We start from the raw sequence: 20,434 nt of genomic DNA on the forward strand, positions 1-20,434 counted from the left end.
CCCCAACTCCTCACCCCCCGACCCGCATCTCTCGGCGCACGGAGAGCGCTCCCCACCGCCCCGAAGAAGGCTGGGCAGGCGACTTCCGGCAGCGCGACGCGTAGCGATAGGTCCAGGCTTCCGGCGCCAGCGCTCTGGTCACAGGAAGTACCGCCGTCCTTCGTTCTCCTCAGCCGCTGTCGCCGAGCTTGGAGGGCTGCCCCGGAAGTCCTCCCCCTTCCCCCGCCCGCGGCAAACATGGCGGTGGACTCGGCGATGGAGCTGCTATTTTTAGACACTTTCAAGCACCCGAGCGCCGAGGTACGTCTTCGCGACGTGATTCCGACCCTGGTTTTCGACTTGGGGACCCTTACAAAAAAAAAAAATCGTTAGGCGTGCCTCGACTTTTCCTTGTACCGATTGCCGCTTTAATTCATCGCACACGGTCCTCAGCCTGGGTGTGGGCGTCGCGTCTGCGGAGGGTGGCGGGAGCTCCCCCACCCCCTCCTCATTTCCCTGAGTTGCTTGAGGCCCCGCGTCGTCTTTGGTTAAGTTGGCTGCTCTACTTGGCTTTGCTTCCCCTCACCCTGCCACCAGTCCCCCCGGGTCCGCTGTGGGCCTTGAAAAGGATCGTGAGTGTCAGGTTTACTGCAAGTGGTGTTTCGAAAGGGGTCTCGGACAGCTTGTGTTTGACAGTAGTGTCGGTAACTCAGCGGGTCACGTTGGTTTTCTGGTTTCCAAATTCATGCTCCTAGGTCCCTTTTCTAACGGGAGTCATGCCACCCAGGTGTGACACTCATTCGGTTGAAGACTGCAGCGTTCTCCAGTTTGCTCTGAAACTTTAATAAGTACTTATCTCTTGGAAAGATTTCACACGTAAGGACAAGAAGTACTCACACAGAACGTCCCTTGCATGAATACTTGTGAAGAGGAGAGATTTGTAGTCAGACTGTAGAGGACAATTGTGTTGTCTCTTGAGGGGTGAGAGTGGGCTGTTGTAATCGGTCTGTATTAACTTGAGTGCCCTTGAATGTATGACTGGCTCTGCCATATGTAAATTGAATAGTTAACCAAAAGTTCCCGAAAACCGGCCAACAACGAACAGTAATGAAGTCCGTAGAGAAACTTCAGAGCTCACATTTCTCTTTCAATGTAGACGTAATTTAGAGAACTTTTTTACAAAATTCGGGTATAGTTGATTTACATTATTAGTTTCAAAAGTACAACATAGTGCTTTACAATTTTTATAGATTATATTGCATTTAGAGATATTATAAAGTATTGGCTGTATTCCCAGTGCTGTACAATATATCCTTGTGTGCGCTTCGCTGTATCTTACTCTGCGACCCCATGGATTATAGACCGCCAGGCTCCTCTGTCTGTCGGATTTTACCGGCAAGAATACTGGAGTGGATTGCCATTTCCTCCTCCAGGGGATCTTTCCGATTCAGGGATCAAACCCGCGTCGGCTGTGTCTCCTGTATTGGCAGTCGGATTCTTTTCCACTGCGGCCACCTGGGAAGCCCTTATCCTTGTAGCTTATTTATTCTATATGTAGAGTCGTTTGTGGACTTCCCAAGGGGCCTAGTGATAAAGAACCTGCATGCCAGTGCAGAAGACATAAGAGTCGCTTGGAGGAGGGCATGGCAACCCATTCCAGCAGTATTCTTGCCTGCAGAATCCCATGGGCAGAGGAGCCTGGCTGGCCACAGTCCACAGGGTTACAAAGAGTCGAACTCTGCTGAAGCGACTTAGCATGCCCACATGCACAGTCATTTGTACCTTGAGGGAAAACTTTTATTTCTTCAGATAGAGATGGTAGTGGGTAGCAGATGTACTTTGGAACTTGATAAAATAAAATCTTTGACAACTTTGGTCTTACAGCATATCATGTGCTGTGTGTATGCTAAGTTGCCTCGGTCCTGTCCAACTCTTTGTGACCCTATAGACTGTAGCCTGTCAGGCTTCTCTGTCCATGAGACTCTCCAGGCAAGAATACCAGAGTGGGTTGCCGATGTCCTCGAGGGGATCTTCCTGACCCAGGAGTGGAAACTGTCTTTTATGTCTGCTGCATTGGCAGGTGGGCTCTTTACTACTAGTGCCACCTGGAAAGCCTCTTAGCATATCATACTAACAGTGAATTGATAGTGGTCTTTCATTTCATGTGGGTCAAATAGCTCTGTTTGTTCAAAGACCATACGTCTCTGAATATGGTTCCAGCTATGCTTTAGAAAACTCACAGTAGAGGCAGTAGTTGGATAAGAACAAACCTATCATGAACATAGAAATAAAGAACAGTTAAAAATGAAAGAAAAGAGTATGATGAATTAGTTTAGCAGTGTTCTAGTTTAGGAAAGTTAGCATCCATTCACTTAAGATATATTTAGAAATGTAGTTTTCATTCATTCTTAAGCAAGCATTGAAGACCATGGAGAGGATAGGACTACCAGAAGGTAATAAATACCTTTTGGCAATGATTGAGGAAGACTTAGTAGAGATCACATTTGAACTGAGTCTTGAAGGAGGAGTAGGGGTTTTGGGGGGTAGATGTTTGTCCTCAAGGAGTTTATAACTAGCATTGGGGATGAGACCTGCAAAATTACGACTCAAATTAAATAATGATGAGCACCTGAAGAGACAGAATGGAAATGCCTTGAGATTTCTTTCCTTTATTTCCAAAATAGACATCAGTGTCTGGTATATTAGGACTCCAGCCAATATTTATTTAGATCCCTTTGATGGTACAAATAAAGGCTGTGTGATTTCAGGGGAGGGACAGATCACTTTCCATTTGAGAGTATCAGGGAAGACTTCATCAAGGCACGTGGCATTTGAACTTGATCTTTGGTGGATATGTTGGAGAGGATATGTTGCACAGTTGTAGATAGGAAAGAAGGGTATTCTGGAGTAGTCATTCCTTTGGGAAGGTATGCTGAAGTAGCAGTTTGTAGTGGCCCCTGATGGACAGTTTGAAGCCATATCATGGAGTTCCTTAAATGGTCAGCAAAGGGGCATGGGCTTTATTTTGTAAGAAATAATTAGTTTTTGAGCAGGAAAATGATGTGATTAGTAAAATTAAGGTAGACTTGTACATTAGTGGGCTTCCCAGGTGACTCAGTGGTAAAGAATCCACCTGCAGTTCAGGTGACTTGGGTTCAATTGGAAAGATCCCCTGGAGAAGGAAATGGCAAACCACTCCAGTATTCTTGCTGGTAAAATCCCATGGACAGAGGAGCTTGGTGGGCTACAGTCCATGAGATCACAAAAGAGTTGGACACAGCTTCATGACTAAGCAACAGCAAGTACTTCAGTACACTGGTACATCAATCATGCCTAAAATGGTTCAGAATAATCAGAGGTGGCAAATCAAGAAGAAAAAGTGAGACATAATGAAAACTTGAGTTACTAGATGGCCAGTAATCATTGTTAGCATTTATTGAATGTTTATTTTGTGCAAGACTAGTCCTTTGGTAATACAAATTTAAATACATTTAAAATTTAAATACAGTCCTTTTAAATACATTATCTCTAATCCACCCATCCTTTTGAAAGATAATTGTCCCCATTTGATAGATAAGGAAACTGAGCATGAGAGTTAGCAAAGTTAGGTGACTTTCCTAATGTGGCATAGCTGAATTAAGACATGCCAACGCACATTTCCTGACTCTAAAGCTGTGCAATGCTATGTCCCACTGGGACTAAGAAGGAAGGAATAGGTACATGATCAATTTTGGTTATAGAATTGACAGGATGGGAACTTCCCTGATGGTCCAGTGGTTAAGAATCCACCTTGCAATGCAGGGGATGAGCATTTGATCATTAGTCCAGTAACTAAGATCCCACATGCCTCGGTGCAACTAAGCCTGTGTGCCGAGACTACTGAGCCCGTGTGCTCTTGAGCCCTCATGTCACAGCTGGAGAGGCTATGCACTGCTGTGTGAGATCCTGAGAGCTGCAGCCAGGACTCAACACAGCCAAAATAAATAAATACGTAAATAAATATTTAAAAAAAAAAAAGAATTGCCAGGATTGCACCTCATCATGTAAGAGTAGCCAAAAATTCTCAATAACTGGAGAATTCTAGTTATAGAGAACTGGTGGAACTAGAGAATTGGTGGGCCTTGTTAGTCACAGAAAGACTTCAACACAGAAGTACTTCTTCCTTAGATAAATGTGGCTGAGTTGTGGAATCTAACTAGTCTGTTCTTCAGTTTCCTGTTACCTCTCTAGTCATAAACCTTCTGTGATTTCCCACTGTCAACCTGTCTTCTTAGGTATATGTACTCTTCTGGATATTTTAAGTGCCTACTACTTCACTGTAATATTTTTATCTTTAAAAACACAATTCAGTCAACTTTTATTAAGCACCTGTTAAACGTCTTTCTTTCATTATGCTAAGCACTGTGAAGATGGTGATTGCAGCCATGAAATTAAAAGATGCTTACTCCTTGGAAGGAAAGTTACGACCAACGTAGATAGCATATTAAAAAGCAGAGACATTACTTTGCCAACAAAGGTCCGTCTAGTCAAGGCTACGATTTTTCCAGTATTCATGTATGGATGTGAGAATTGGACTGTGAACAAGGCTGAGCGCCGAAGACTTGATGCTTTTGAACTGTGGTGTTGAAGAAGACTCTTGATAGTCCCTTGGACTGCAAGGAGGTCCAACCAGTCCATTCTAAAGGAGATCAGCCCTGGGTGTTCTTTGGAAGGAATGATGCTAAAGCTGAAACTCCAGTGCTTTGGTCACCTCATGTGAAGAGTTGACTCATTGGAAAAGACTCTGATGCTGGGAGGGATGGGGGGCAGGAAGAGAAGGGGGCGACAGAGTATGAGATGGCTGGATGGCATCACCGACTCGATGGCCATGAGTCTGAGTGAACTCCAGGAGTTGGTGATGGACAGGGAGGCCTGGCATGCTGCAATTTATGGGGTCGCAAAGAGTCGGACATGACTGAGCGACTGAACTGAAGACTTGTTTCTTGTCTTTTTGAAATACCACTGTAACAGGAAAGTTAAAAGAAGTAATTAGTTCAGTTGGAATTAAAAGAAGCAATTAGTTCATTGCGGCACTATTTACAATAGCCAGGATGTGGAAGCAACCTAGGTGTCCATTGGAGATGAATGGACAAAGAAATTGTGGTACATATATACAATAGAATATTATTCAGCCATTAAAAGGAATGAATTTGAGTCAGTTGAACTGAGGTGGATGAACCTAGAGCCTGTTAAACAGAGGCTCTGGCCAACATTGTAGGCCAGAAAGAGAAAAACAAGTATATATTTTTAACGCATATATATGGCATCTAGAAAAATGCTAGTGATAAACTTATTTGTAGGGTAGGAATAGAGATGCAGACATAGAGAACAGACTTGGGGACACAGTGGGGGAAGACAAATTGAGAGAGTAGCATTGAATGTATACATTATCATCTGTGAAATAGCTTCTCACTAGCTAGTGGGAAGTTGCTTTGTAACACAGGGACCTCAGCCTGGTGCTCTGTGACAACCTAGAGGGGTAGGATGGGGCCATGTGGTTCAAGAGGGGGAGAATATATGTATACTTATAGCTGATTCACGTCGTTGTACGGCAGAAACCAACACAACATTGTAAAGCAGTTATTCTCCAATTAATAAATTTTAAAAAGTGTGATATGCTATACAGTGCTTATTGGATGAATAAACATATAATATTTCTTCAGAAACAATTAGAACTTAGTTTGATAAGCACTCATCTAGACTTGATCTGACTTGGCTTTTAAGAGAAGGTTGACATCTGAATGGAGTTGGGAGAGGAATGTGGGAGAGTTCTAAGCAGAGACAGTGGCATGGATGAGGACATACAGATGAGGAATACCAGGGCATTTTGAGGCTGTACGTTTGGAGTGATAATACTTGTCTATAAGACCAAGGAATTTGGCCTAGTGTACAGAATTAGAGAAGTGACCACTGAAAAGAAGGGAAATATTAGGTTGGTGCAAATATAATTGTGGTTTTGGACCGTGAATTTTACATTATTATTAACAATTAGGCCCAAACAAATCTTTATTAATCAAAATAGGAACCATTAAAATCAACACTTTTTTGCCAATGAAAATTAAGTTTCGTTTATTCCTGTAGCATAAAAAAATCCATGCTTTGCAATTCTGTGAACTCTTGGAAAGCATTTTCTGGGTCCTACTGGTCGTGGAAGCTTTTTCCTTGCAGAAAATTGAGATGCTTGGTAGTTGGTTGGTGAGAGGTCAGGTGAATATGGCAGATGAGGCAAAACTTTATTCAACTTTTGGTGTTGGTTGTGCAAAGTACAGTCAGGTGTTGTTGTGGAGAATTGGGCCCTTTCTGTTGACCAATGCTGACTGCAGGCATTGGCAGTTTTTCAGTGCATCTCATTGATTTGCTGAGCATACTTCTCAGATGTAATGATTTCGTCAGGATTCAGAAAGCTGTGGTGGATCAGACAGGCAGCAGACCACCAGACAGTGACCTTGACCTTTTTCTGGTACAGAGTTGGCTTTGGGAAGTGCTTTGGAGCATCTCGGTCCAACCACTGAGCTGGCCATCACTGGTTATCATATACAATCCACTTTTCATTGCACAACACAATTTGATCAAGAAATGGTTCCTTGTTGTTGCATATAGTGAGAGAAGATGGGACTTCAAAATGACGATTTTTTTGATTTTTGATCAGCTCATGAGGCGTCCACTTAAAGAGCTTTTTCACCTTTGCAGTCTGCTTCAAATGCTGAACAGCCGTAGAATGATTGATGTTGAGTTCTTTAGCAGCTTCTCGTGTAGTTGTAAGAGGATCAGCTTTGATGATGACTCTCAGTTGTCGTTGTCAGCTTCCAATGGCCAACCACCGTTCTCCTCATCTTCAAGGCTCTGGTCTCCTTCGCACAACTCGTTGAAACATCACTGCACTGTATGTTCATTAGCAGTTCCTGAGCCAAATGCGTTGTTGATGTTACAATTTGTCCCCACTGCTTTACGACCCATTTTGAACTTGTAAGAAAATTGCTTGAATTTGTGTTTTGTCTAACATCATTTCCATAGTCTAAAATAAACACAAAATAAACAGCAAGTAATAAGTCAGCAAAAAGAAAAAGCCAGAAATGCACATTAAAACGGTAACATACCCACATTATTAACAATGTATTCCAAAATCAAGCAGCAAATTTCAACAGTGCAAAAACTGCAGTTACTTTTGCACCAACCTAATACATAGATTTGAGAGCTGTTTAGAGGTTTAATCAATAGAACTTGATGTTTAAATGAAGAAATTATTTAGGTGCGAGAGAATGAGAAAAAATCAGTCGCTCATATAGGACAGTTTAGTTTTGGACTTGTTGAGCTTTTGGTGCCAGAGGTTCATTCAGATGGAAATGTCCAGCTGGCATTTGGATGTAGTGGTCTGGAGCTCAGGAGAGAAGTCTAAATGGAGGTACAGATTTTTGGAGTTGACTTCCTAGCAGTGGATGGAAATTTTAGAGAAATGTAAAGGAGAAAGGGAAAGATACAGCCAACTGAATGCAGGGTTCCAGAGAACAGCAAGGAGAGGTAAGAAAGCCTTAAGTGAACAATGCAAAGAAATAGAGGAAAACAATAGAATGGGAAAAACTAGAGATCTTTTTAAGAAAATTGGAGCTACCAAGGAAACATTTCATGCAAAGATGGGCACAATAAAGGACTGAAATGGAAAAGACCTAACAGAGACAGAAGAGATTATGAAGAGGTGGCGAGAATACACAGAACTATACAGAAAAGATCTTAATGACCCAGATAACCACAATGATGTCACTCACCTAGAGCCAGACATCCTGGAGTGTGAAGTCAAGTGGGCCTTAGGAAGCATCACTACAAGCAAAGTTAGTGAAGGTGATGGAATTCCAGCTGAGCTATTTCAAATCCTAAAAGATGATGCTGTTAAAGTGCTGCACTCTGCATGCCAGCAGATTTGGAAAACTCAGCAGTGGCCACAGGACTGGAAAAGGTCAGTTTTCATTTCAATCCCAAAGAAAGACAGTGCCAAAGGATGTTCAAACTGTTGTCATTTATGCTCATTTCACATGCTAACAAGGTAATGCTCAAAATCCTTCAAACTCATCTTTAGTAGTACATGAACCAAGAACTTCAGATGTACACGCTGGATTTAGAAAAGGTGGAGGAACCAGAGATCATGTCACCAACATCCATTGGATCATAGAAAAAGCAAGGGGATTAAAAAAAAAATCTGCTTCATTCACTATGCTGAAGGCTTTGACTGTGTGGATCACAACAAACTATGGAAAATTCTGAAAGATGGGAATACCAGACCACCTTACCTGTCTCCTGAGAAACCTGTCTGCAGGTCAAGAAGCAACAGTTAGAACTGGACATGGAACAACAGACTGGTTCCGAATTGGGAAAGGAGTACATCAAGGCTGTGTATTGTCACCCTGCTTATTTAATTTATGAAAGTGAAATTGCTGGTTACTTAGTTGTGTCCTACTCTCTGTGACCTCATGGACTGTAGTCCGCCAGGCTTCTCTGTCCATTTGATTTCCCAGGCAAGAATACCGGAGTGAGTTGCCATTTCCTTCTCCAGGGCATCTTTCCAACTCAGAGATCAGACCGAGTCTCCTGCATTGCAGGCAGATTATTTACCATCTGAGTCACCAGGGAAGATTATTTAACTTATACATCATTCTAAGTGGTGGACTGGATGAATCCCAAGCTGGTATCATAATTGCCAGGAGAAAGATCAACAGCTTCAGATATGTAAATGATACCACTCTAATGGCAGAAAGTGAAGAGGAGCTAAAGAGCCACTTGATGAAGGTGAAAGAGAAGAGTGAAAAAACTGGCTTAAAACTTAAGATTTGAAAAACTAAGATCATTGCAAATAGAGGGGGAAAAACCAGAAACTGACAGATATTTTTTTTTTGGGCTCCAGAATCACTGAAGATGGTGACTGCAGCCACAAAATTAGAAGACACTTGCTCCTTGGAAGAGAAGCCATGACAAACTTAGCATATTAAATAGCAGAGATATCACTTTGCTTACAGAAGTCCATCTAGTCAAAGCTATGGTTTTTCCAGTAGTCATGTACGGATATGAGAGTTGGACCATAATATATAAAGTAGGGTAAGGGTTGAAAATTTGGTGGTTTCTAATTGTGGTGCTAGAGAAGACTCTTGAGAGTCTCCTTGTACAGCAAGATCAAACCAGTCGATCCTAAAGGAAATCAACCTTGAATATTCACTGGAAGGACTAATGCTGATGCTGAAGCTGCAATACTTTGGCCACGTGATGTGAAGAGCTAAATCACTAGAAAAGACCTCAATGCTGGGAAAGATGGAAGGCAGGAGAAGAAGGGGATGACAGAGGATGAGATGGTTGGATGGTATCACAGACTCAATGGACATGAGGTTGAGCAAACTTCAGGAGACAGTGAAGGACCCGGAAGCCTGGTCGGACAGGCAGAGTTGGACACAACTTAGTGATTGAACAACAACAAGCTACTCTGCCCTACTTTTCTCCCACATTTTGCCCTCCAGTCTTTGTGAACTATGCCTGTAACTTCTTGAAGCTTCCCAGTTCTTATTTGCATTCGTTTTGTGCATGCTTCTCATTTTGCCTATTAAGCTTTCTCCCTCTGTTCCACTGATTCTTGTTTTCCTTAAAAATTTACTTAGATCAGGTAGTACTTCTTTTGGGAAGCCTTCCCTGACATTCTTCTTTTCCCCTCACAAATGTTTACCTACAATCTCATTTAGGTAAGTACTCCTTCCAATTTGAAGTTTTCTGTATGAGTCTGTATCATAGTAATTTGTCTGTTTGTCTACCACAATAGATTGTACCTTTATGGTAGGTCTTGTCTTTTTATTCTCAGGACCTAGCATACCTTGGGAGAAGGAAATGGCAACCCACTCTAGTGTTCTTGCCTGGAGAATCCCAGGGATGGGGGAGCCTGGTGGGCTGCCATCTATGGGGTCGCATAGAGTCGGACACTACTGAAGTGACTTAGCAGCAGCAGCAGCATACCTTGACGGAGAAGGCAATGGCACCCCACTCCAGTACTCTTGCCTGGAAAATCCCACGGGTAGAGAAGCCTGGTGGGCTGCGGTCCATGGGGTCGCAAACAGTTGGACACGACTGAGCGACTTCACTTTCACTTTTCACTTTCATGCATTAGAGAAGGAAATGGCAACCCACTCCAGTGTTCTTGCCTGGAGAATCCCAGGGATGGGGGAGCCTGGTGGGCTGCCGTCTATGGGGTCGCACAAAGTCGGACACGACTGAAGTGACTTAGCAGCAGCAGCAGCATACCTTGAAACATTATAAACATTTAATAAATGTTTAGAAATAAATATTGAATAAAAGTGATAGCAACTAATATGGAAACTCTTCTACTTACAAGCAAAATAGATTTTGAAAGGCTATAAAACCTTAAGTTCATTTTTTAGGTCCACAGTGACTATACCCTAACTACTACTAATACCGTTCATTAAATAACAGAGGGGCAGGGTGGAGGAGGATAGAATAAAGTTTTGTTCTATGTTTCCTTTGTAAATATTAATGATAATTTTTAACTGTATAAGCAAAGGAGCTTCTATACAGTAGATTTTTTAAATAAAGGAGTTATTTACAGGACGGAAACGTAGAACCAAAGTTTGAGGCAGAATGCTTATTTCTTTTAGGAAAGTCTACTGTAGTATTTATTGAATACTTACAGTATATTTGTAATAGGATACAATTTCGGCTGCTGCCATCAAGTCAGGATAACGGTGGGTTAGATAAAATAAGACTGTCTCTCTCAATCTGATTGTGAGTATTCTAGGGCTAATGTGACAGCTCTGCATTGTCAGGGACAGGCTTTTCTGTTCTCTTTCTCTCTCATTCTTAGGGTATCTCCTGCATTGTCCAAGACAGCTCACTGTAACGTGTGTTCTAGAAAAGCAGCAGAGTATAGAAGAAGAAGTGGCAGGAGGTTCTGAAGTCAGGACTTTCTCTTTAAGGACACGACCCAGAGTTGCCTACATCATTTCCACTTACATCCCATTGATGGAATCTAGCAATCACATGTTCACACTGGCTTCCCAGAATCTAGGAGACTCAGTTCACTTGTGCCTAACTTTAAGAGAGTTGTATTGGAAAACAGCTAGCAGTCAGCCTCAATTCATGTTCATCTTGTTTCTTGTATATCTTTGCGAGTATAAAGTACATTTGAATAGTTAAATTATATTAAGATTTCTAGATCTACATATTTGGTTATACTCAATCTCTGAGTTTAAAGTGCAAAATTAGAAAGTCATCCTCTGTCCCATTTTAGGAAAGACTCATTTGACCAGTCTTCTGGTCTGTTGAGAGACACAGTATTCTTTGCAGCTTCAAGAGCACTCAGGACTCAGTCCTTTTAGATGCAGATTATATGAACCATTTTTATTAAAAATTTCAGTCACCAGGCAGTGATGGTTGGCTGCTTGTTGCAGAGCATGAGCTCAAGGGCCTGGGGGCTTCAGTAGTTGCGTCTGGCTAGAGCATGGGGTTGTAGCTGAACTGCTAGGAAAACTTGATATAAAGTAATAGTCCAAAAACAATGTGAAAAATTTCTTCTAAAATTATTAATCACAAGAGCTAGTTTGTCTGATCTTGTGTCAAGTGATTCAGAGAAATAAATGTACACTAAATTTATGGTATCCATTTGTTATTATGATAAATTCTTTTTAAAAAATATTTATTTATTGCTTTATTTGGCTGTACCAGGTCTTAGTTGTGGCCCGAGGGATCTTTGATCTTCTTGCGCCCTGCAGGTTCTTTAGTTGCAGCATGTAGGGTCTAGTTCCCTAGCCAGGGAGTGAACCCAGGCCCCATGCATTGGGAGCTCAGAATCTTAGCCACTGGACCACCAGGGAGGTCCTGAAAAATTCTTAAATTTGTGGATTTTTTCCTCTTTTTTAGATTTGAGAGTGTTTACGTTATCTAATCAGTACCTGAATGACTGACTTTGATCTCTTGATATTAGTTAGTATATAAGTTTGGTAAACTAAGCTAATTTAAGAGATTCGCTATCTATCATCTATAATTCAGAAATTGAAAAAATGGCAGGAAAAATCTGCCCTGAATTCATCAGGCCATATGCTGTGCTTTGAACTGACTTTATGCTTGTTATAATCTTTACTTAGTGTGAACGTTTATACGTTTGCTGCAGAAGTATTAATGTTTGGTTACAAGTTACTGTCGCAGAAACTATTGGGCTGTTAAGTAATATGCAGTATTTGTATCATTAGTTTCTAAAAATCTTAAAAGTCAGGATTCTGAACGCCTCTGGCTCCACAGGTTTCCACTAAAGCAGCAGTCCCCAACCTTTTTGGCACCAGGGGCCGGTTTTGTGGGAGACAGCCTGACTGTGGGTGGGGGGTCCTGGTCTGGGGACGATTCTCATAAGGAGCGTGCCGCCGCGGTCCCTCACGTGTGTTGGATCCACGCTTCTATGAACATCGAATGCCACCAGTGAGCCGGCGGGAGGCAAGCTTGGGGCAGCGTGAGTGAGGGGGAGCGGCTGTCACTGCAGGTGACGCTTCGTTTGCTTGCCTGCCGCTCACACCCTGCCGTGTGGCCCCTTCCAGCCTGTGGCCTGGGCTTGGGGACCCCTGCAGTAGGGATTATTGGTCTGTATTGGCCCGGGCAAGACACCCGGGAAGCAGATGCAGAAAATGTTATACAAGGGGAGGGATTTAACTAGGTACATTTTATCATCAGCTGTTTTTTTTTTTTTTTTTTTTTTTTAACTTTTGGCTGTGCTGGGTCTTCGTTGCTGCGTTGGACTTTCTGTGGTTGGTGGCCAATGGGGGCTGTTCCCTAGTTGCAGTGCCTGGGCTTCTCATCATGGTGGCTTCCCTTGTTGCAGGGCACGGGCTCTAGGGCGTGTGGCTTCAGTAGTTGTGGCTGGCGGGCTCTAGAGCGTGGGCTTAGTAGAGGTGGTACATGAGCTTAGTTGCTCTGTAGCGTGTGGAATTGTTATCTGGGACCAGGGGTCAAACTATGTCCCCTGCATTGGCAGGCAGATTCTTAACCACTGGACCACTAGGAAAGTCTCTCATTGGCTATTTTTAAAAATGGTTTTTACACCATTTATAATATAATAGCACTGTTTTAATGATAGTGTTTATTTAAAAATTATTTGTGACATTCTAAATGAAACAAATTGAAGGTGAATACATTTTGACTAGACAAAGTGTTTTGCTTACAGTATATTCTTCTCTTTTCTTAAAGCAAAGTTCTCATATAGATGTGGTTCGTTTTCCATGTGTGGTTTATATAAATGAAGTTCGAGTCATACCCCCGGGAGTAAGAGCCCATAGCAACTTGCCTGACAATAGAGCATATGGGTGAGTCAGTTTTCTTTTTTAAAAGTGTTTTTGACTAAAGATGACCTAGAAACATACTTCCAAATGCAAAAATATTTTGTAAGTTAAACGAACAAAAATAAAACTTTATTCAGTTTTAGTTATGTTGCATTATAATTGACTTTTAAGTTTTCTGTATAATCCATATATTACTATAAACTTGAAAAGAGTAATTATTTGACCTAAGTACTAGATTAAGTTTTTCTTTCTTCATTTCTTTTTTTTTTAATTGGTAGAAATAGGTTTATATTTTCCAAACTATTGTAGGGTGGCACAGTATAGTAGACAGAGTATTTTTAATGTGCTGTTTTCCTTGAAAATAAATGCATCTGTAATATTGAGAAATATATCTTTTATTATGTTACATTTTTTATATTATAGTGTTAGTTTTCATGCCTTATTGGTGATCATCTTAGCCTGATACATGTGTCTTTTTGTAAATATGTAGCTTCACATTAGCCATTAGTTGTACTGAGCAAGTAGTTACTTGAGCATCATTTCTCTTTTTTAAGGTCTGTGGGAAAGAAACCAAATGTAAGACATTGTTCCTAATGTGGAGTTGTTTTTTTTAATTATTCTTTTTTTTTTTTTGGTTGTGCTGTGAGGCTTGCAGGAACTTAGTTCCTTGACCAGGGATTGAACCCAAGTCATGGCAGTGAAAGTTCCTTACCCCTGGACTGCCAGGGAACTCCCTAATGTGGAGTTGTTGATAACTTTAACAACTGACACAAAACAGAGGAATTTGATCTTTGTTATAACGTGAATAATCATCATCATCTTTTGATTTTAATTACATGAATTGGAGATAAAAGCTAAATTTTGGTTATGGAAGCATAAATATGTGTAATAAATATATCGGTGGGTTCTTAGCTTATAGCCTAGGTATCAGTGCCGCATTGTGACATGTCCATGCTTTGATAGCTCAGTTTCTGTTACATGAAAGAGTTAAGCCAACTACGTAGTAGTGGCTGGTACAGTACAGACTCAAAGTTAAAGGCTCATTTCTTCATAGTTGTGAAAAGTAGTTTTTTGTTTGTAGAGTGGATATAAAATTCTTCAGGTGTTTTCAGGTCATTCAAAGGTAAAACATAAAAACAAAGCAATAAGAATGATTAATGTTTATATGACAGATCATTATAGTTAACTTTTTTGCCACGTGTAAGGGAATAAAAACTCCTGTTTTCTTGTGTTTCTTTCTACTTTTCCTAGAATGTAGAATGAGAAAGATGGAGTAATGATAGAGTATCCAGCCGACTTCTCTAATTGCACTGCTTTGGGGCAAGAAGGCTCTATTGTTACCTGCTGCTGTGTAACAAACCTCAGCAAATTTAGCAACTTAATCCCCCACTATTTCTGAGGGTCAGGAACTTGGGTGCTGCTTGCTTGGCTCAGGTTCCCTCATGAGGTTATAACCAAGTTATAGGCCTCGGGTTGCAGTCTCAGAAGATTTGACTGAGGCTGGGGAATTTTAGAAGCCCACTCACATGACTGTTGGCGGGAGACCTTCAGTTGTTTGCCAGGAGATCCTTTCTGTGGGTCGCTGTGTCACAGCATGGGTTCTTCCAGGGTGAGTGATCCAAGAATGAGAGTGAGAGAGCATGCCCAAGAAGGAAGCCACAGTCACTGTATTTGTAACTTAATATCAGAAATAGCATATGTCACATACTTCCATATAACTGCTTTTACTATATTCTGTTGACTACATATTCTGCGGGTACAGTGTGGGAGGGAACTATACAGGGGGGTGACTGTCAGGAAGCGGGAGTCTTTGGGGTCTATTTTGGAGGCTGGCTGTAACAGCGGGCAAAATGGATCTCTTGTCATTAGCTGCAGTGGGTAAGAGCATTACATTTCCCCTCTTCTCTCTCTCCTTTTTCTTAGCTGGGAATAAATGACTGTTCATGTTTTAATAATTCCAAACATGAAATTGTTACCAGAAACAGTGTTATACACAATATGTTATAAACCATAAGATGAAGTACTAATTCAGTAATACAGATGTATTGATTTGGCCAAAATGTTCATTCAGGTTTTTCTACTACATTTTATGGAAAAACCTGGAAGAACTTTTTGGCCGACCCAATAAGATATTGGGAAGCCTGGAATCTCAAGGTTGAAAGTTAATGTTAGAGGTCATATATTTGTGCAGCACACTTTATGATCATACTCTCATTACAAAATTCAGAACTGTGTAAGGTAAAATTAAAATCCTTACAATCCCTCTATTCTGAGAGAAGCTTAGCATTTTGATGTCCTATGTTTTTAAATTTATATGTGAGCATTTGAGGGGGCTTCCCAGGTGATGTGAAGCATTTGTATGTGTGTATGTATATATGTATGTATATGTATATATTTTGGGGGGAGGATAGGTATATCTTATGTGAGATTAGGTTTTAGAGTCAACAATTTTTAAGGTGAAAATCTTGTAAAGTCAGACTACGTGGATTCATTTCAGCGACCAGGACGTGAGTCTTTTTTGCCTCCAGAAGAAATAATTTGCATTTCAACCCATTTTCCTCTCCTTTTGGAGGCCAGGGTCTGGTTATGAGCCAAATGGTAGGAGGAGAGAGATTGGAGTTGTTGAGCACATACGGTTGAATTAGGGTGAGATAAAGTGCATGATGCTGTTCTGACCCAGGCGCGCACTGTTCTGTGTATTCCTTCATTTCATTTAACATTATGTCAGGAGTACTTCACCGCATTTAAATTTATTTGAAAATATGATTTCTAATGACTGCATAATCTTAACATTACTGTACTGTCATTTATTTGGCTAGTTCCTGAAGTGGGGGCTGTTAAATGGTTTTTAGTTTTCAGATTTTTAGTATAATGAATCTCCTCTTGAAAAAAAAAAAAACTTTGTATGTCAGTGTTTCCATAGAAACACTTTGTAATGAAAAGTATTTTTAGATTAAATGGTGTGAACATTTTCTCAGTCTCCTGAGTTGTATTGCCGTATTGTCTTTCAGAATGGTTGTACCTGTTTGTATTTCTACCAGAAATACATAAGGGGAATCTCTTCCATAGTACTTTGGGCATTACACTTTTTACCATTTAGATTTTTTGTGAATAAACAAAGCATGTGTTGTCTAAAAACTGATTTTAGTTAAGGCAAAGGAATTTCAGCCAAGGGTATATAGTAAGATTTCATTCTGATGCAAATTAAATAGGCTTTAAACTCTACTAGGTAAGTCTATAAAAAAAGATTTATGTAAATTAATGCTATACAAATTGGAGTTTAAGCTTTAAGTCACAGTTTAGGGCTCTGATGTTCAAATTATTATAGTCCTGTATGAATATGGGTTAAGCTGAAATTAAATGTAATTATTATTTACAACTTAAAGTTAACTCCTGATTCTTTTTTGCTAATAAAATAATGATATAAAGAATAAAAAAACTATATATCTTGATTAATTAGCATTTTCTATTAAAATGCGTAAAAAAATTTAAATGTCTGTGTGTTTTAAAATGGTCCAAGCAGCAGGCAAAAGATACTTGATAGCTAAAAACTTCTCAGTAATACTCAAAGTGAATAGTTAACTACTTGAGAATTGGATTGTGAATAAAATGGCAGGAAATATTGCAGTTAACTCTGTGTTTTATTTAAATATTGGGAATATTTTATCTTAATTCTAGACTTGCTCTTGCATTTGTACTTACTTTGTTTTTTGTTTTAGTTTAGGAAGTGGTTATTGTAAAGGCTGATGTTTCACCTTTGTTTCATTCACAGGGAGACCTCACCGCATACATTTCAGTTAGACTTATTCTTTAACAATGTCAGCAAACCAAGTGCCCCGGTTTTCGATAGGCTGGGAAGGTATGTACTTACTGGGTAATCTCACCAGACATTCATAAGTTAGTAAGCAAAACCTTTTTATTCTTTCGATAGGTTGGGAAGGTATGTACTTACTAGGTAATCTCTCCAGACACTCATAAGTTAGTAAGCGAAACCTTTTTATTCTTTTGGTAGAAGAAAAGGCTATATATGATAGTAGACCCAAGAATTTGGTTTAATTTTAACAGTTGACAATATTAAGGAAATGTCACGCTCCTAAGAACAAGTTGTGTTTATTTATAAAATAAAACTTTAAATGCGTGAAACATTAGCCATCTTTTGTTTGATTTTTATTGGTGTATGCATTTCTGATACATATCACATGATTTGGTAATAACCTTCTAATTTGGAAAATATTACTTTTTGATTCTTAAAACCCTCTATAAATGCATTGAGATTTTATCTGTGGTTTTTACGTCACACTGCTTCATAATTTAAAATTCCATAGCCACATTTTTGTAAAATGAGAATTTTATTAATAGCTACCCCTACTTTGAATAATTTAATGCATACTGACTAGGTATAATTAACACTGGTTGTTTTCATATCTGCAGATTAATTAACCATTAAATGGTTTTACTCATTTACAAAATAAAAAATTTTAAAGGCAGCTTAAAAATGGAGATTTTCCTATCCCTGTCAGAAAGTAAATTTTTTAGACATTGCTTATTCTTTTATTGACTCTCCATTCATTTATTATTAAATTACATTGATGATTTAACCTTTTTTTTTAAATGAAGGGAGCCTAGGTAATCTGATGTAGCTAATTTTTAATATATAGAATGTTTTTTTTAAGTTGGTACCTACCTGATAAAATAGGTGCTTTTTAAAAGCTTTAATCCTGGTATGCATTCTTTTTGAAGACTATAGGGCTATGGACCTCTGATCTGGCTGTGTGGTAGAATTACATGCGGTGCTTTTAAACAAACCTTGACATCTACACTCACCTGAAAGCAACTGAACTAGAACCTGGGGGGTTTGTTTTATACTTGATATCATTTTGTGGGGAGTAAATTAAACCCAAACTTTGTAGTTTATTAAAATAAAAATCTAGTGTTTGATTGAAATATTTGAATCTTCATGAACTGTGATGTTCAGTGTTTGAACCTGTGTATTTGTTTCTCCTCTTTTAACAGCCTGGAATATGATGAGAATACTTCCATCATCTTTAGACCCAACTCAAAGGTAATCGTGGAAGTCAGTTTTCAGCTTGTTACTACTATTGTTCTCACCTCCATTCAGAGGTTTTGATCCAGATAAACCCAGTGATGCAGAATGTTAGCTTATTTAGTTCTAGTTCTGCAGAATTTCATCATTTCTTGTCTGATTCCTTTGTATTCCAGAAGCTGTTTTCAAATGGAGCAAAAATATTGTTATGCTATTATTTACCTATGTAGCTCTTCATTCTAATTTAATACTTGGGTCAGGAAAAAGCTAGCATCTGCTTTTCCTTCTTTTCATTTAGGTGGGTGAATTTTGAAGATGATGGGCAGGTAAATTATTAAACACCGTTGTATCTTAATTAAGGTGTCTTTTTAAAAATTCATATTTCATACTTCTTCCTTGCATATCAGAAGTGTGTCTTTTTTCTTGATACGAAATGCCATTCTAAAAGCATCTAAAAGATCTGAATCATGAAAGAGCCAAAGTCTAACTATAATGATGATCTAGTATGGGACTAGTCAGCTTGCTGTTTGTTTTTGGTGAAGGAGTACTTAATATTCTGCACGTTGTTTAGACTGAAAATCATGTTCTCTATCTCTTTCTTCTTTCTAGTGATTTTTCTGTTCAGAGTCTGTCAGTCCATGGGTATAATCTTTGAGCCTTACTTCTGGTCCCTTTGCTGGAGTTTGCTAAGATGAGCAAGGAGAAAAATAATTTCTTTCTCTAGAAGGGATCCTATTACCACTTATTATTTCATCTTTACTCAACGTTACAGAGTGGGAGAAGAACTCTGAAGTCAGGGACTTTGGTTTCGGGGTTTTCCTGCTGACGCTCTCATTTTCTTATTTGTTGTTAATATTTCTGTTGTTGGTAGATAAGCTCTGAAAAATGTAAAATTATTTTATAAGGAAATATTGAGAGTTAATGGCCTTGATAAAGTCTGATCTTTTTAGGATAAAGTGTCTTTGCAAAAATAATTTGTTTAATGCCTCTGGTTACCCTTACTTTTTAAGTGCGGGATGGGTACATAGAATGTACCTGATTTGCATGTATGAGTTGGACATTTATTAATAAAAAGAATGCCATATAATTTTATGGGCTTTATAATTCTTGAGACTGGACACAATTTGTACTTTTGTGTATCTTCATGACCCGTGTAACTATTTGGGTTTAATTTATTAATTGGCAGTAACTCCCTTCTAATTTCCTTTTTATTTCTCTTCTCTTGGTTAGGAATCTGGTTATGCTTTTTGAATAGAATTGACCTAAAGTTTAGGACTGAGGAGATATAGTCTTGAGACAGTTTTAGATATGATAACTCTAGAGGGCCATGTAAAAGTTGTGCCTCAGGGTGAATTTCCACCAATATTGATCTTTGCCTTTTCAGCATGCTTTTAGATATTAGTTGAACCCACAGAGTAATTTGATACCAGTTTACTTCTGACATATTAAAACATTAATTTGAAAGATATCTCTTCCCCTATCCCCCTCCCACCAAATCAGGTGAATACTGATGGTTTGGTGCTGAGAGGCTGGTACAACTGTCTGACGCTGGCAATATATGGATCAGTGGACAGAGTCATCAGTCATGACAGAGATTCCCCTCCACCTCCACCTCCACCTCCACCACCTCCCCAGCCACAGCCAAGTGTGAAAAGGAATCCAAAGCATGGTGAGAATTTTAAATTTGGTTTTATCATTGAAGCTGTCTTTCAGTACAGTGGGAAAGGTAACTCAAAGAACTCTTGTATCTTTTGAACCTTGTTTAAGGCTTGACAAGTTATCTGTCAGTCTTCCATTCTTTCTTAGAAGAGTTTCTTTTTCTGCTGAAGTGGTTGCATTTTATTTTCTTCCTGTACTTTCCAAAAATGCTTTTTTAATCTGAGGTTTTTTGTTTGTTTCTTTAAAATATATAAATGATAATAGAATCCATGGTTATTTGTGATTCACTATGTAAATTATCTCTCAAAGAATTAGAGAATGGGACTTCCTTGGTGGTCCAGTGGCTAAGACTGTGTGTGCCCAGTGCAGGGAACCCGGGTTGGATGCCTGGTCAGGGAATTAGATC

At 39.5% G+C, this 20,434-nt stretch overlaps 1 protein-coding gene across 2 annotated transcripts in view; it reads left to right on the forward strand.

Moving 5' to 3' along the window:
- The first annotated feature begins 237 nt into the window (after positions 1-237).
- Positions 238-20,434, forward strand: part of VIRMA (vir like m6A methyltransferase associated) — a 59,932-nt gene continuing 39,735 nt past the window's right edge. Inside the window, exons 1-5 of one of the 2 annotated variants that reach the window (XM_052651557.1) lie at positions 238-300; positions 13,234-13,349; positions 17,098-17,184; positions 18,339-18,387; positions 19,870-20,038. In XM_052651557.1, coding sequence (XP_052507517.1) covers positions 238-300; positions 13,234-13,349; positions 17,098-17,184; positions 18,339-18,387; positions 19,870-20,038 — 484 coding nt within the window. The remainder of the gene's footprint in view (positions 301-13,233; positions 13,350-17,097; positions 17,185-18,338; positions 18,388-19,869; positions 20,039-20,434) is intronic. The other variant, XM_052651558.1, reaches the window with a different exon arrangement.

This window comes from Budorcas taxicolor, chromosome 14 (assembly GCF_023091745.1).
Source record: "Budorcas taxicolor isolate Tak-1 chromosome 14, Takin1.1, whole genome shotgun sequence".
In the NCBI taxonomy this organism is placed as follows: Eukaryota; Metazoa; Chordata; class Mammalia; order Artiodactyla; family Bovidae; genus Budorcas; species Budorcas taxicolor.